The sequence below is a fragment of the Leptosomus discolor genome, chromosome 11 (assembly GCF_034619465.1).
Source record: "Leptosomus discolor isolate bLepDis1 chromosome 11, bLepDis1.hap2, whole genome shotgun sequence".
Lineage (NCBI taxonomy): Eukaryota > Metazoa > Chordata > Aves > Leptosomiformes > Leptosomidae > Leptosomus > Leptosomus discolor.
The window spans coordinates 9,770,724-9,787,108 of NC_141401.1; the positions used below are offsets into that span (position 1 = coordinate 9,770,724).

The 16,385-nt window shown below is 40.5% G+C and overlaps 1 protein-coding gene across 1 annotated transcript in view; it reads left to right on the forward strand.

Moving 5' to 3' along the window:
* ARNT2 (aryl hydrocarbon receptor nuclear translocator 2) overlaps positions 1 to 16,385 on the forward strand; it is a 77,360-nt gene that overhangs the window by 43,445 nt on the left and 17,530 nt on the right. The window contains exons 8-11 of the mRNA XM_086471847.1: positions 3,946 to 4,022; positions 6,156 to 6,290; positions 7,156 to 7,230; positions 11,344 to 11,495. Coding sequence (XP_086327973.1) covers positions 3,946 to 4,022; positions 6,156 to 6,290; positions 7,156 to 7,230; positions 11,344 to 11,495 — 439 coding nt within the window. The remainder of the gene's footprint in view (positions 1 to 3,945; positions 4,023 to 6,155; positions 6,291 to 7,155; positions 7,231 to 11,343; positions 11,496 to 16,385) is intronic.

A 16,385-nucleotide genomic window follows, 5' to 3' on the forward strand; every position in this document is an offset into this window, starting at 1 on the left:
GGACACTTGGAAATTAACCTCTAATGGCACAGCATTCTATTTGTGATGCTCAGTTGCAGGCTTAGCTTTGCAAATTGTTGATATTAACTTGAACAAGCATAGCACTATGTTTATTATTCAAGAGGAGCATATATTTGGTGTGGAGAAATAAAGCCTTTCTCAGGGTTATACCTAAAGAATGTGAATAACTAATATATGTTTGTTTTGTTCATGCCTCCTAAAGATCAGTCTCATGGCTGCCTTCCCGGAGGCTTTTGCACCCTTTTTTGAGATACTGATGGTACTTGGTGGTGTTAAGGAGCAACAGCAGATTATGTTAAGAGCTGGACAAACCAGTATTACGTGCAGTACACGTTGTCTGTATTTGCCTGTCCGTATTGGGGTATGTTCAATAGGAAGTATGCTAAAGCAACAGTAAGTCTCTCTGTGAATGCATCTCCTATATAAGCTAACCCTCAGTTGAAACTTATCAGCAAGAGACTAAAGAAAACAAATTTCCCTCTATGAAATGCTGTCAGTAATAGCACCTATACTGCAGACGAGCAGATGATCATTTTGGCGTATTTTTACTCCAGGCACTTTTAGGGAAGGGTTAGCAATTCACTGGGTCACATATTGATTAATTTCAGGCAGATTTTTATTCATAGGGTGTCTTGTGGGATAACCCAGCTAATACATTTTCCAGTGTGTTATACAGAGCAAATGTAATCCATCTTTGGGGGGGAGGTGAAAATTAGAACAACAGCCTCCCTTGCCAACAGAGTGACATCAGAAATGGTGTTTCTTAGCTAGGTTTATTTTTGGAGATTGTTTATGTTGCTTTGAGTTTATTTGGGCAGTAGCAAGCATGGACCAAGTTCCTAAAAAGGAAGGCGTTGTTGAAAACTGCAGGAAAAAAGATTATGCGAAGTGGAAGCCATCCAGCTGAGTATCTTTGCTGTCATTTACAATACGCTGTGCCACTAAGGAAACGACTGAAAAAGCTTTTGAAGTCAAGGGAATATACTTTAAGTCTGTCCCTCTCAAATGGAAAACTCCATTTTAAAGGGACCTTTTGGTAAAGGTTATCCAATTAGAATGCCTAGAATTACTTCCTTAAAACAGCACTTAGGCCTCTCTGGTTAAGTGGCCCCATTCTCAGAAGTACCGAGCATCCACCAGGAAAATCCTCTGAATGCGGTAGGACCTAGCATCACTCACCGTCTTTGAGATCAGACCACCTTTACCGAGCTGTCTGAATGTTACCGTGATTGCTTCAGGCATCAGCTTTTAAAATGCTTGTTCTTTCAGCTGGCCTTTGAATGTGGAGGTTTGCCCTGGTGTGGCATTCAGGGCTGAGGAGGGAGAGATTCCTCGCTCATCTCGCGGAGGGACGCAGGCCTGGCTGCTGTCTTCCAGCCAAAGTGTTAGGTTGACTCTTGGTTGCACCAGTGCTTTCTTGCCTCCCGTGCTTGTGTTCGTGTGCTGCTGCATCTCTTTTGCAGCGCCATCAGCATCCTCATGCTCCTTCCTAAACTGCTGCATCATTTAATTTGTCCTGCTCTCAGGTCACACCTCTAGTCGCTGCTTGGTAAGATGGAACTGCTGGATTCCAGGTGTCATGCCCTGCAAACTGGACACAATTCTCAGTTAACCTTTTTCTACCTGTTTAAAATTTAAATTGCTTATGTGGAGGAGTCCAGGTTTAGTTTTGGTAGCTCACCCTTCCGGGCACCCCGTGTGTATGTGAGCAGTTAGCAGCCATGTCTGACAAAATTTTGTCTAAAGTGGACACAATTTTGAGTAGATATGCTTGCTGCTGCTTTTTCAGGGTAATTTTCTCTCTTTTTCTCAAGAGGCAGCCAAATGTTCCTTTGCCTATTGGAGCTGTCGTTAGGTAATTACTAAGTCTTGTGCTGAAGAAATAGCTGTGTGTAAATACAGCAAGGAAGGAAAACAAAATACTTCTGTAATATGAATCTCTTCACTGTAGTTTCATGTCAGTGGTTTTTGCTCTCCGTGGTGTGCTGGTGTCTCAGAGCATGGGAGTCACTTGTGTTTGGGCTCTTGTTTGTAGTTTGCCTGGTGTGTAACAGAAGAGAGACTGGAATAGTGATGTGTGAAATACCAAAACAATGCTTTGTAATTTAAATGCTTGAAGGATAAACTGATAAACTGCAGGCGCAGAACTGTCCCACAGGGAGGATAAATGCGAGTTTTCTTAATTTTGAGGATGTCTGAATCAGATGAAGGATCTTGAGTGAAAGTTTGGGTCCCTAGTACGCCACGGAGGGACCTTTATCAGAAGCACAAAATAATGTTTAATTGAAAAAGAACGTGTTGATTCCTTCCAATGTTATTTTTAATGTATGTGTTTAATGATTGATTTCGTAAAATACACTCATAAGGTCACATACTGCCACCTTGATCTTCTCATACAGCTTCTAAGAAAACATTTCAGAGGAGTATCCCGGTGTTTGGTGAGGGATACCTCATACGTTTAGAAGCTAAGGAGTTATGCAGGGCCAAGTTTGTATCTCTGGGTAGCAAGATCATTGTGTAGAAGACATGGGGGTTTTGCCCACTTCTTGTAGTGTGTGATGTTCAAATTCATAAGGCACCTCAATTTCCCACTTGTTAGAAGGGACAATAATGCTCCTCCTTTGTAAAGCTCTTTCAGATCCCCTGGTAAAATCCTAGTTGTCTGTCGGTGGCTGCAAATGAAGTTAGGTCACCAAAATAGTGAATTGCACTGCAAATAATGTTTGAATATATTCTACAAAAAATAAGTTTTTTTTTTCTTTCACAGTTTGTTTATTTTCTTTTATTACATAGCTCAATGGGAACTGAAAAATACCTGTGGAGTGCTATTTAGAAACTTATTGTGCGATAAGATTCAATTATTTCGATACAAAATAACTTCCTTCAGAGACTGCTTCGGTTCATCCAGCAGTATTTATAGTCATTTTTCAGAGGCATCGTTTAAGAAAGTTGTATGCTGTCATCCTGTGCACAGTCCAGACATTGATTTATGTTGAGAATTACAAATTTTGAAAATTAAGTGATAGTTGTTTCATAATTGGTGGCTGCTTTGCAATTAATTTCGTTAATGCTTTAAAGTGCTTCTTAAATGATTCACTGTCTGTTGTGACTGAATTCCTTGAAAAGCCTTGTGAAAGAGTTTACAAATCACTTAAAATAAGTCAGCAGTGTCACTCTTGGAAAATGTTTTTTCAAGTGCTTCATAGGAAATTGGTATCTCAGAACTGAAGTTGGGAAATAGCTTTAACTAAAGGCCTAGCCAACAGGCAAGTAAACAGAGTAATCTGGATGTTCCTATTTGTGAAACACTGAGATGGAAATCAGTACACATGTATGTTTTGACATTATTCCTGTGTTTATAATAGCTGCTCCTGTTACACAACTGAAACAAGCACTGTTAGCAAAGCATCCGCGTTTTTTCAGTCTTTCAACGTAACAACTCAGATTTAGTCCATTATACAAAAAAAGTAAAACCAGCTGTTAAATACGAGCACCAAGTCAATGAAAAATCTAGGCTGAGCCTTGGTTTTAAGGCTCATTATAATATATTATTTGCAAAGAAAACTGAACATAGTGTGCATTCACTGAACATACTAAGGGACCACATGGTTCTAGTAACATGCTGTGGAGCAGTACTCATGGAAATGTTATTGTCCATCTCAGTGTATGATGGAATTTTTGCATCTGCTTTGTCTTTGTCAGACAAAATTGCTGCCATGGGTACTGTATATGCATGTGAGGTATGTAGGATCGAGCACAACTAAGAAAGATAATCCAATCTGAACCCAGAGATAATGCATTAATAAGGCAATAAGGTTATTTTGTATGATTTAGAGCATCTAGAGTAGTATAGAACCAGGCCAGCTGCATCCCTGCTCATCCCAATTTACTAATTATAACAGTATTTCTTATCATTTACTTTAGGAATGACTATACCAGAAGAAGACGCTGATGTGGGACAAGGTAGTAAATATTGCCTCGTGGCAATAGGAAGGCTTCAGGTAATGCCAGTCTTTCCTTAAATGAGCTACTTCCAAAAGCGTAATCGGTGTTGTGATTTAGTTGTAAAGGATTTGTACAAAGTTCTGGTACTAGACTGTAACATCTAACATGCCTACAAAATACAAAGCACCTTAATGTCACAGCGAGTGACTTATGGAATCACAGAATGGTTTGGGTTGGAAGGGACCTTAGAGATCGTCTAGTTCCAACCCCCCTGCCATGGGCAGGACTTGTTTAGAACGTGTCAACAGAGAAATGTGATTTTGGTGCATATGTGTATTTAATCCCACAACAGCAGCAAAGATGCTCCTGGAGCATGAGCATGCACAGACCTGCTATTCTCTAGGGTGTGTTGGGCTGAGATGTTCTAGGTTATGAGAAATGTGGGAGTACGGGTGCTGCAGATGGTAGCTTAAAGTGGTTCCCAAAGGCAGTGGTATGCTGCCTGCTATTCTTTCATTAATTCTCTCTCTGGCTAATCAACTACTTGAGAAACTGTGATTTCAGGAGTTACTCTGAAAATGGTAAAGATAAGGCAGTCAAGAGGCATTTCACAAATAATAGCTTTATTCTCAGCGTGTATTGTAGTGCGCATTCAGATGTGATGTCAGCCAAGGAGTCTGTGAGAATAAAATTTTATTTCCCTTTTGTCCAGACGGTTGTAATTGACGTTTTACATTTTCTTCCTTTGTCTACTGCTGACAAGAGTTCTGAGCTAGAGCAGTCGTGGTGAGTCTCCTTCACTACAGCAGGGAGGCTAATTTTTATCTTCCCAGTCTGGGAATTCTGCCATGGGTGAACATGTTTGAGCCTCCTGCATGATCTCCTGTTGGCCTGCACTCTTTGCCATCTGCTGGGATGGCATCCCTCCTTCTGACAAGGCAGAGTAACCCTTTCCTTAGAGCACAGGGGCCAAACCCATCTTACTTGAGGTGAACAGCCTGCATGTTACTGCAAGCGTTAGCACTTCTGCAGTGCGTCTCCATTGCGATGGCAGAGCTACAAAAGTGTTGCATGATGGTTTTGGGGTTAATCGTGCTTTTATAATCAAGGGTAATATATTCCACTAACGGAGAGAAGGAAGTTATGGGGATTCATATGTCACAGCTGCCAAAGAAAGATGATTTCTGAAAAAATCACAGTAGTAACATGTAGAGTATCAAAACATCTGTTACATTAGAAGAACAGCAGGGTATGTGAGAGAGGGCAAGAGGAGGCTCTGTGGATGGGTTTAATCACAAAGGAGTCAAGGTGCACAAATTAAAAACGCTGTTCTGAAACAGCAAATTGAAATCTTGCATACAGTTAACTGGCTAATCTGCTTCGAGACAGAAAAAAAGAAAGTGAGATTTTGCTCTTTTTGTGTTGGGACCTTGTTAACAGAGAGAGCTCTGGAAGTTGTAAGAAAGACAATGGTCTCATTTGCAGCCCCAGTAGGAATGTATGGATATGAAGTGGCCTGATTGCACACGTTTCAGGCAGAGAGCTGGAAATGCATCATTCTCTCTGGTGATATTTGGGGAGCATTTATAGGAGGACTGTGGTTTTTCCTTACGACCAGCCACTTGGTGGCCTAATATCACCTAACTTGACCTCTGGAGAACTTTGTTCAGGTTCTTTGAGTGTTTCAGGTGTCGTTCATCATTCATCTCACCTGAAAGTTGAGTGTTTAGTCTGAGCTGGTCCTGTTGGATATATCTACAGATAATGGTTTGGTCTAGAGGCTGACCTTACTGTCCTAAAATTGGTAGACTGAATTGTCCTCTGCAAGTCTCTCATTTTTGGTTGACAAAGGTGGGAAACCAAGATGCCTAACTTTAATGTGGTGCCATAAAGTGAAATGATTCCAGCTGTGCTTATATCCTTATTATATCCCTCCTTCTTGGGAACTTCTGGTGTATTTGTCTTCCTGCTGTGCTATTAAGCCTAGGTAGGTGCCATGGGGTGAGATATTTGCCCTGCCAGCTAGACTAAAGGCTGTTCTCTGTCATTTATCCGTGATGGGTTTTTATTTATGGCTTCCTTCTGTAGTTAGCACTCTGCCAACGGATTTTGTTCTTTAGCTAAGGTATCAAACTTGACTTAAGGTGACTGTTCTGTGGACTAAATGCGGTGGACTTAATTGGTCGTAGGTAACCAGCTCTCCAGTGTGCATGGACATGAATGGCATGTCAGTCCCAACTGAGTTCTTGTCTAGGCACAACTCTGATGGAGTCATCACCTTCGTTGACCCAAGATGCATCAGCGTCATTGGCTACCAGCCCCAGGTCAGTGAGTCGCTGTAAATGTGGAGACTGGTTAGAGCTAATGAACAAAATTCTGTTTGTGCATTAAAAACAAAAGCAGCAAAACATGAAATATTTGTAGCTGATAATTCATACGTCATGCACTTAATGCTGTTCATTTTTTCTTTGCTGCCCACACCTCTGTAAAATTTAGTTTTGCCCTTTGTTATGTGGGATATCCTTTTATACCTTTTAGATCCAATTAGAATTCTAACAGCAAGATGCCTTAAACCTTGCACAGCTTTCCAGTAAGACGTTTCTGTGATAGAAAGTTAACAGTGCTTGGAGAGACTTTTAGTCCTCTAGATCTTTACTTCTGCCAATCTATTGAACAGTAAGCAGACATAATTTATGGCATCTGTTTTCCTTTAGGCTTACATCTGCTCCACTGAATAGGAGGCTAGTCACAGAACTGCGTAGAATAGTAAATGAACTCCTGACTACCACCACTCTCCCTCGAATAACTCTCAACAGTTGCCGTTTAGAGGCAAAAATAATTTCTTGCACACTTAACTTTTATTTTAGGTAGCTTTATAATAACTGTTTTTACAAAAATTAGTGCCATAAAGCGAGCTGTAGTAGAGGATGCCAGTCTTTTCAAGACACCATTTCACAGGTATTAAAAAAACCACTTAAAATTTGTTTGTAAATGCATGTATCTATGCAACAGTACAAATATAATGTGGGTCATGGTGCCTACAAACCTTGTTTGTATGATTGATCCCCGATTAACTGAGTAGTACCATTAAGGCTGGTAGATCTAGTGACTGCAAGGATTACTTGCAGGTCCGCACGTTGATTTGTGTTGTGGTCTGGGTTTTTTACACAGCTTTATGTTTTATTCTAGGATCTTCTGGGGAAAGATATTTTAGAATTCTGCCATCCTGAAGATCAAAGCCATTTGAGGGAGAGTTTCCAACAGGTGCTGCATCCTGCTCATTTTCTTCTGACATTTATTTATTATTTTTGTTGTTATTTTTTTCAGAGAAGCAGCCTTTATTTTTCATTTCAAGGTGTTTTTCTGTTATGCAGAAAAAATAAGAAGATACAAACCAATTTGTTGCTCAGTTACTAATCAGTTAAGCTGCAAAAATTGTAGTTTAAACTGCAGCATCTGTTTGCTGTGTTTTCAGAAATAAGTAAGCTAGTTATACATTCTGTTTTCTTTTACATAAAATTAAATGAGTGTTCACTGCACAGTTGGAGTCGTTTTGGAGAGCCTGTGTAGGTCCCGCTGTGTTCAGTGGTAACAGAAAGAATTTACCTTCCAAGATAGGCTGTTGATTTGAAAGTAGTTACACTCCTCTCTAATGATGGATTTTTTATGACCAAAATTCTCTGCTGGCAGAGATGACATGCTTCATACTTTAATGGAGTTACACCACTTTACATCAATAGAGAATTTGTTCTGTCTCCCTATTAGGAACTGAAATGCAGACAGAAGTAGCAAAAGAAATACAACATATGGGAAGAGTTACTGATCTGGATTAATTTTACAGTGGGCCACGTTTACATCAGCTATATCAAAGGCGTTTATTCTATTATATAGCTTATGTTTCAGATTGATCTGGGACATACAGGAGGAGTGCTTTCACCAAGCCTTCTGCTGGTTACTGATCTTTTCAACATGTTCCCTACTGCAGTAGAAGATATGCATACTGCAGTGCAGTATGTTTAACAGATTGCTGAGGTTCAGATGATCTAAGTGGTTCCAGATTTTCTGACAACAGCCTATAGCTTTACCAAGTTTTGTTGTTCCATCTTGTGTTGGATGCTGAGATGTATTTTCAGCTGTGAAACGTGGATATGAAGTGACTTCTAAAACAATTTGTATAGCCAACTGTTTATTCAGACATGGCATGCAAAAATGGAGCTTGAAAAGCCCTCTGGGGAAAACAACTAAATGCTGTTCTGTGTCCATAGAGTAGATAGTGAAACTGAGGTTATGGTCTCTACAGAAGTGTTTGAGATAGTTCAAGAGTACTGGTGTCTTACACTATTTCTCACCACCCCCTGCTTCAAGCAGAGACTACCACCCCTGCTGCTGAGCTAGCAGAAAAGACTGTATGAACCCTCTGCATCTGCTTCATGTCCCTTGAATGGACTGAGTTCAAACAGCAGCTAAAGACCTTTTAAATTCAAGATGTTGATTCATAGGCAGGAGCCTGTGAGAGTTAGGAGCTTGAAACAGGTCACCACACCCAGTCGTCTTCTCTACCCCACCTTGGTTGGGGGTGTGATGCTGCAGTTGAACCTACCTGATGGGTAGCTGTCACCAGCAGTCAGGTCTGACTCCCACTTCTTCTCTCCTGCCTGACATCTTCCCCACCCTTCTTACTATCCTGGTACTAGCACAGATGGACTTGCTGGGTAGGCTAGCTGAGGGACTGATTGCTTTTGCATGGGACTAGTTTTCAGCTGGTTCAGCTTCTTGAACTTGTGCCTGATCACATCAGTGGTGCATGAAGAGCAGCGAGAATGCGTATGCTGTTTTTCACTAATGCCCAAATGCTTGATTCCACTAATTTATCCAAGACACAATGACAGAGAGCTGCTACATAATAGCACGTCAGACATCCACCTCTGAAGTGATGGCCTGGGGCTCAGAAGGGCTGACTGACTAACATCCAAGTTAATGACTTGGTCCTCGCTGTGTTCACTTGAGAGTGAGATCAGGCTGTGGGAGACTGCTGGTGTGTTCCTGCACTCAGTTGCTGGGGACTTCACTGCTGCTACTCACTGTTAGGCATGTGCATAAATGATTAGCTGGATCAGGGACCTAAATGATTTGCTTTAGGTCATGCAAAAAGACAGCAGGAAAAAATGCAGATTAGAAGTGAAAGTTCCTGTTCACTCAGCCTGTGTCCAATCTATGAAAATATTGTGCTGTTTCTTTAGTAGGCAATTCCTTTTTCGGTATATTTTTATTCAGTTCAGTAGCAGTGTGATTTGAGCTGTAGTTTCAATCATGCAATAGAAGACTGAAATAAACAGTTAAACTGTGCACCAGGTGTTTTTTATTTCCAAGAATGTAAGAAAGTAAAGGTTAAACATTAGCTTTGAAATTTTTTGTGCTATCTTGTTTGTGTGCACTGTCTTAAGACAGTTCAGGATTTTCCCACCAGCAATCTCTATGCTTTATATATTATTACAGAATTAGTGTTTGCTTAATTGAGACTTCAGGACAATAGATCACTGCAGTTTGTTTTATTATTGTTAGTTTGGCCTTAGAAATCTTTTCATTAAAAAGGTAACTGTGATTTCCAATAAACTCTCTTTTTTTTCTCTAAAACCCTCTGAAAACTTGACATTTCTAATTGTTGACAGTATCAGAACCAGGTCGGTGCATAACAGAGGAGGGAGGGAGGGTTTTGCACTTTTTGGTCAATTGCCAGTATCCATCTCAAAGCTTTTACTTCCTTGGGAAGATAAATTCATTCATCAGGGTGGGAAAATCAGTCCAGAATAAGATAGTCTCAAGGCCAAGATCAACAAATAGAGTTTAGTATCAAAGGATCCAGAATACAGCTATTTGATATCCAGTAGGATGCTATTCAGATTGGACACTTTTACACAAGCTCTGTGTTTTTTGCCCTGGGTGTGGTAGTAGAAAATTGCTGATAAAAGAATGACGCTCACTGAACTCAAACGAAAGAAGCCTTTACCTCAGTATTATTTTGAACTTTCCTGGGCATTGCTAAAGCTTTTTGTGTCTTCTATTTGCATTCTTTCCACTTAATCCTGTATCCCGTTGATCAATTTCAAATGCAGACCTCTGGAAAAAACAGGATTGGAGCATTTTTCTAATCCAATTGCTTGTCAGTAATGACAGAGGGTAAATACTGGGGTTTCTACTTTTAGAGAATGCAGGCTGCAGATAGCTAATAAAAAATAAATTCCAGTGGGTAAGTATTAAGAATCCACAATGAGATGTGGCATTTTTTTGCAGTAGACTTTCCCTTTCCTTCCCTGAGGCACCCCTGAGATAGCTTGGTGGAAAAGCAATAAAAAATAAACACAGATAGCCCACGTAAGTGCCAGCGGAATGACTTGAAACCATATATGTTTTTTTCTGACTTAAACCAAGGTTGTAAGATAACACATAAAATGCAGTTACAGTGCCAGCATGCAAGTATTGTTCTGAGCTTACTTCTTTAGCTGGCTGCTTCTTACTTCTCACTTGATGCCCAGCTATTGACTTCAACAAAACTTCGGCTACCAAAGCCAGAATTTGATCTGAGTGTTGCCAGACATCTGAATTCTTAGTCATAAACAAATAGGCTGCCCAAGCAAAGGATTTGCTCTCCGTTTTCATTAATACTGTTAAAATGGACAGTGGCTTATTGGTGTTCTCTCTGTTCAAAGGCTGGCTCACTCTTTATTGTTTTGAAAGACAGAAGCAATTGTTTCTTGTTAGCACTTTGCCATCATAGATGGTCTTACGGTGTGTTTGGGGAAGAACCCAAACCAACCATGTATGGTTTCTAAAAAAAAAAAAAAAGCCATCTTTCTTAAGTATTACCCTAAATTTTCGTGCTGATGTGTGATTTGGTGTATCACATATACGAATTGTATAGCTAGGTATCCAAGCAGAAAAGCAGATAGTCAACCTCAAAATGTTTTTTTCTGGTGGGCTTTTGTTTCAGCTGCAATGTTAGGTTTATGGTTTACCTATAAGCACTTAAATGATCCTCATTTTGGTTTCTGTCAATCTCTTGATAAGCATTCAGCATTAAAACCCTAAAGCTTCCCTATTGGGATAACAGCACAACCTGTTGGTTATCCTGAATCTGTAGTCTTCTTATATGCAGGCTGGAAAATGGCATTTTATACAGCAAAGCGTGAGGGTTTCATTCTGAAGGAAATAGCTGCAAACATGAATCAGATTTTGCTTATTGTCTTCAAATGAAGAATCCCCTTGCTGTGTCCATGGCTTTCTGTAATTCAAGTTTAGTAATAGTAAACTGCTGTTTACTATTCATTTGCACAGCAGGTAGCGATCTCCTTTTATTAACCTTTTCAAATGGTTTTGCAGGTTGTGAAACTGAAAGGTCAAGTCCTGTCTGTGATGTATCGTTTTCGTACCAAAAACCGGGAATGGATGCTGATCAGAACCAGCAGCTTCACTTTTCAGAACCCTTATTCCGACGAGATTGAATACATCATCTGCACCAATACTAATGTAAAGTATGTGCCTTTCCAGATGCTTGCATACATGGTTTTGAAAGAATTTAAGCATTGCTTGTTGCTGCAAAGCACATTCCGATTGTTTTGGTAGCCTGTTTCTAGCTACATTTGTTTCTCTGTAACAGTACAGTCTGTGACAGGGTTTTCTGCATCATGAGATCTCACAGCGTAGCTGTTTCTCTGTGTCATTATCCTATGATGCTTCCAGGGCCTGGCTGCACTGGGGGAGAGACTTCCCTTATCTGTTACATCATCAGACAAGCCCATTGATCTCAGGCCAGGCTGCCTTAGTCTAGCACAGAGCTTCCAGCGGCAGACCAGCTGTCCTGATACTGGAGGAAGGTTAGCCTGATCCCTAAGCCAAAGAGAAAATTGCGTGTCTGTGCTCATTGTGATCATAGCAGTCTGTAGTCCTGGGCATCATCTCCTTGAGCGATGTCTACTCTTACGGCTTTTGAAAGCTGCAAAATTATTTCCTAGTGGACTTTAGTGGGAAGGGTTCCGGATACTCAGTTAAGGTCTGGTGGAATATCCCCAAGCATGGGGATAGATCCAACCCTTATCTTAAGAGGGAAATTAAATCGTCATGGTTTTGAATTAATATTTTCAAAAATGTGTCATTGGACCTTTTAAGAGGAGGTCATCCTAGGAGTATAGTGGAGGTTCATCACTGTATAACTGAGCAGAGATGTGTTTGGAGCCTCCTGACTTCTGAGCCAGTAACTGCAGAAGCTAACCTCGCCTTGATAAAGTCATGGCTTTATAGTGTGGGGTTTTTTTATAAATATTTCTTTTTTCCAATATAAACTTAATCGACTTCTAAAACAAAAACTGCTTCTGGTCTGACCAAAGATTTTTTGCCAAGATTTTAGCTCAGAGGAAATTACTGGTTTTAAGATCTCAACCTGTTAGACGGCATAGTGGAAATGCTGAACGAGCAGTCTACTAGTGGAGCTGCATGCTGAGAGCTCCACTTGCAAAACCAAACCCCTGGGGCTTTGGCATTTGAACTTAAAAGCTAGTAAGTGTCTCTGGGTGTTCTTTGCCTTGCTCCTTTGGACATGACACATATCTGGACTAGAAGGGCTGTGCTTTCACTCGCTTGTTGAACCCCAGCATAACAATCATTTTCCTCATTTTTTTCTGCATACCCAAAAAGTCAGGCTTGAACAACTGAGTAGTTAAGCTCATTGAAAACAAGCAAATGTGTCTTGAAATCAGACAGCTAAATATCTCCCTGTCTGCACTGTGAATCAAAATAGATATTTCCACACTTCTGCTATCCCGTATTTCTTTTCTAAATAATTTGTATATGCAAAAACAGGCCTGCAAAATAAAAAGCGACTTCTGAAATCTGTCCCAGGCTGGCTTAATTGCACTTTGCTCCCAGGAGTCCACAGATCAAAAAGAGGGGCTGTAGACTTAATGTTGTGTTGACTCTGGGAATGTTTTTTTCCAAGCTTCCACTATACTGTTCAGCTTGGCATCGCAGCACTTACTGTGATGAATAGGACTGTGCCAGCTTCTGGCTCTTGTTAGACCTCTCTTGCTAGGTTTGAATAACAACCCAGAAATGTTGACCTAATATGGAAGTTGCCTGCTGCTACTTTGACAGAGGATGTTCCCTCTTCCCTTTCATGTAGAAATGTTCTAGTCTTATGGCAAGATACAATCCGTTATACATCTGCTTTTGAATAGCAGAAAGAATGCGTTATTCAAACTGGTTTCTGTTTTTCCCCTGTTCTCTCCTACTTCTCAGACAGATTTCCAATAAGCACTATTGTAATGCACTGTTCTTCCTGCCTGTTTCTGTATTTTTTTATTATTTTTTTTTCCACATTTGGGGTCATGTTTTGACTTCTGATTTCCTAGATGCCTTGTGGAGTTGTACGTCATGGTAACTGTTGATTTCCGCCTCCTCATTCAGCTCCTGCTGGGGCTAGATGTTCGGCACCGACCTCAGCATATGTGGCCATCTTCACGTGTCGGTGGAAGTATCAGATGCTGAGGGTCCAGCAAAGTGCTTCACGCGGAGACCAAGCAGGGGTGCCTTCCACTGTGCACTCGGAGGCAGTTCTGCCCAAAGACAAATTTTGATTTTGTCTGTCGCTGTGATAACCTAGCCAGCTCCATAAAATACAGCTTTGAGGCAGTTGAAACTTCATCGTGAAATTGTGAAGACAATGTAGCCAAAAGTTCTAGGTTAAAATAAATTTTTAACTTAGGAGGGTTTAAAGCCACAGTACGTACATCTGTCTCTCTGCGTGTCTGTTAACAGAATAGCTCTCCTTTTGCGCTGGTCAGTGAACAGCGTTTTCCAAAAAGACTGTAGAGGGCAGTGGTGGTTCCACTTGTGAAGGGATTAATTACTTTTTTTTAGTTGGTGGTGGTTTGATTTGTTTGTTTTGTTTTGTTTGTGGGGTTTTTTTTAACATACTCCTTTGGAGCTTCAAACAGTCAACTTTCTAAACTTGCTTTTGGTGCGGAAGGATAACGAAACATTAGGTTCAAATGTTCATTTAGTTCCTTGCAAAAAAAAAAAGAAAAGAAAACTTCTCTCAGTTTCACTTGGGTGTAGTCATCCAAGAGAAACTTCCTGGAGAAATGAAGCATTTAACATTTAGCATTTGTGCTGGGTTCGGCTGAAAAAAAGAGAGTTGCCCCATTTGACCACATCTTCCTGTATAGCTGGGACTGTTTGATTTCCAAGAAGAAATAATTATTGTGATCAATGTTTATTTGACATACAAATAGAGCAGCGTTTCAATAGAATAATCTGTCATGGTGATAGATAAAACTATATAAAAGTCTCTGTATACATAGAAGAAAGATATTTTTCTGACCTTTGTGGAAATTCTGATGTTTCATTTTTGTAAGCCCCAAAGCCCTATGTTGCACCACGTGCATTCGTGAATCTACGGTTGTCCTGAGTCTCAAGATTCTTGTCTGGGAGTGAGCTGGCACAGGACACTGCTGGAGGCAGCCTGTCGACTGAATCAGCCAGCACTTGTGGGAGAGATGCTTTCTGTTTCAGATTCTCATAGGCCAAAATACTGAAGAGATCAACTATTCTGATAAAATTCCAGTCTATGCTAGTGGTGCTAAAGACTTGCATTCTCATGGTCCCTGTGCCATCTGTGGGCTGTGTGATCCCTCCAGGCCGGTGTAAGACAGACCCTTTCACAGGGGTGACTTTGAAACCATAGGCTGAAAGAGATAGAGGGTTTCTGAAAGAGGATTTTACAACAGCAGCCCCAAGGCTTTTATTACTCCCTTTTTGTCCAAACCAGACACAGGAAGCATGTGTGCCTGTATTACATAAAAATAACTTGGTAGGGCTACAGTAGTATTGTTTCTCTCCCACCATAGAGACTCTTAATTTTAAAGTTCAAATCCTTTTTTGGTTGCTCTGATGCCTGAAAAAGGAACGGGTGACTTCAGTGTTCGTAGAGAGAGATTAAATCAGTTCAAATCCTCTCCAATATCAAAGGAACTTTCACGATATCTTCCCTTTTTCTCCAAATACACTGAATGAGGTACATTTGAATGAACTATCAAAACCTTCAGATTCACTGAACCATTCCTTGTTCAAGCCAAGGGCTTTCCCAGTTCCATACTGAAACTGTGGGTGAGCCAGGAGTTCCTGCAGTACAGGCGGTCCTCTCTGTTGTCCTAGACAATACCTTACTTGCTATGTTGAGTATCCTGTAGAGCCAGGAAATTCCTCTTTCATTTACTCCTTGAAGTTGAAACCAAGGAGAGGTTGGGTTTTGGTTTCAAAGTCAGAAGGCAGTTTGAGTTTTGCCCAAACTGGTAATAAGCTCTTGTTCTGTATCATTTTTACGAAAATGATCTAGCACCTGGGTGACTGAAGGGACCTGCAGGTGTCACGTGCTTTGACTGTTCAGTGAAAAGGGCTGGTTAGATGGCAAGGTCTGAAGCAACCATGACAGCAGCGCTCAGCTCTCCCTGGTCATCTGGTCCATGAATTGTTGCACAGTTTCTTTCAGGTTTCAAGCATTATTTGAACTATTTATACAGTAGCATCAAACAACAGCAGAGGATGCTAACGTGGCTTTACATTTCAATCTCAATTAAGTGCAGCATAGCTTGCACAGAGTTCCGTGAAGATACGCTTAAGTATTTGGTTTTTATAGGAAACGGATTTGGGAGGTTGTTCCCAAAGTTCAGTGCCATTAACACAACGTGGTATTTATATTGTACTGCAGCTTAACGAGTATTAGAGATGAAAGATAGAGAAGGGTGAAGGAGCACTAAGTTAGAAGTGCCTACAAAACAAATAACTAGTAAGTATGCTGTTTTGTTTGGCTCATTTGTATGTATATGGCTGAATCAAGAAAACATACTTTATACGGAACAGAAGAAACCTAATGTGCTGTTTATTGACACACGCACCAAGTTGTTGGTAGTAAAAACAAATGAAACAGTGTAATTAGCTTTCACGTTAACAACGGGATTTAATGGGTGTTTATTGTCCACAGGGTGGTATTTAGAAAAACTTCCCCATAGATTTGCCACGATTAAATTACCTCCTATAGTTCTGCTGGAAAAGTATGCATTTTATGCTTGTGAACAAAGAATTTCTTTGCATTCCAGATGTAATTTTTAGGAATTTTCTGTTGGCTAAAATAATGTGGAAAATCCATGGCTCTCTAGTGACCTGGAAACTGACTTTTTTTTTGCATGTTACTCGTAGCACAAAAGTGATTCTGTGTATTATGTGTTCTTACACCCTAAGGCTAGGAGAGGGCTTTTGGCCATCTACTCCGATCTTCTGCTTGTTGCAGGTCACAGATTTTTGTCTAGTTTGCCATGGAGTCTAGTAACTGGTGTCTGAGCAAGGTGTCTTCTGGAAAAGCATCAAGGGAT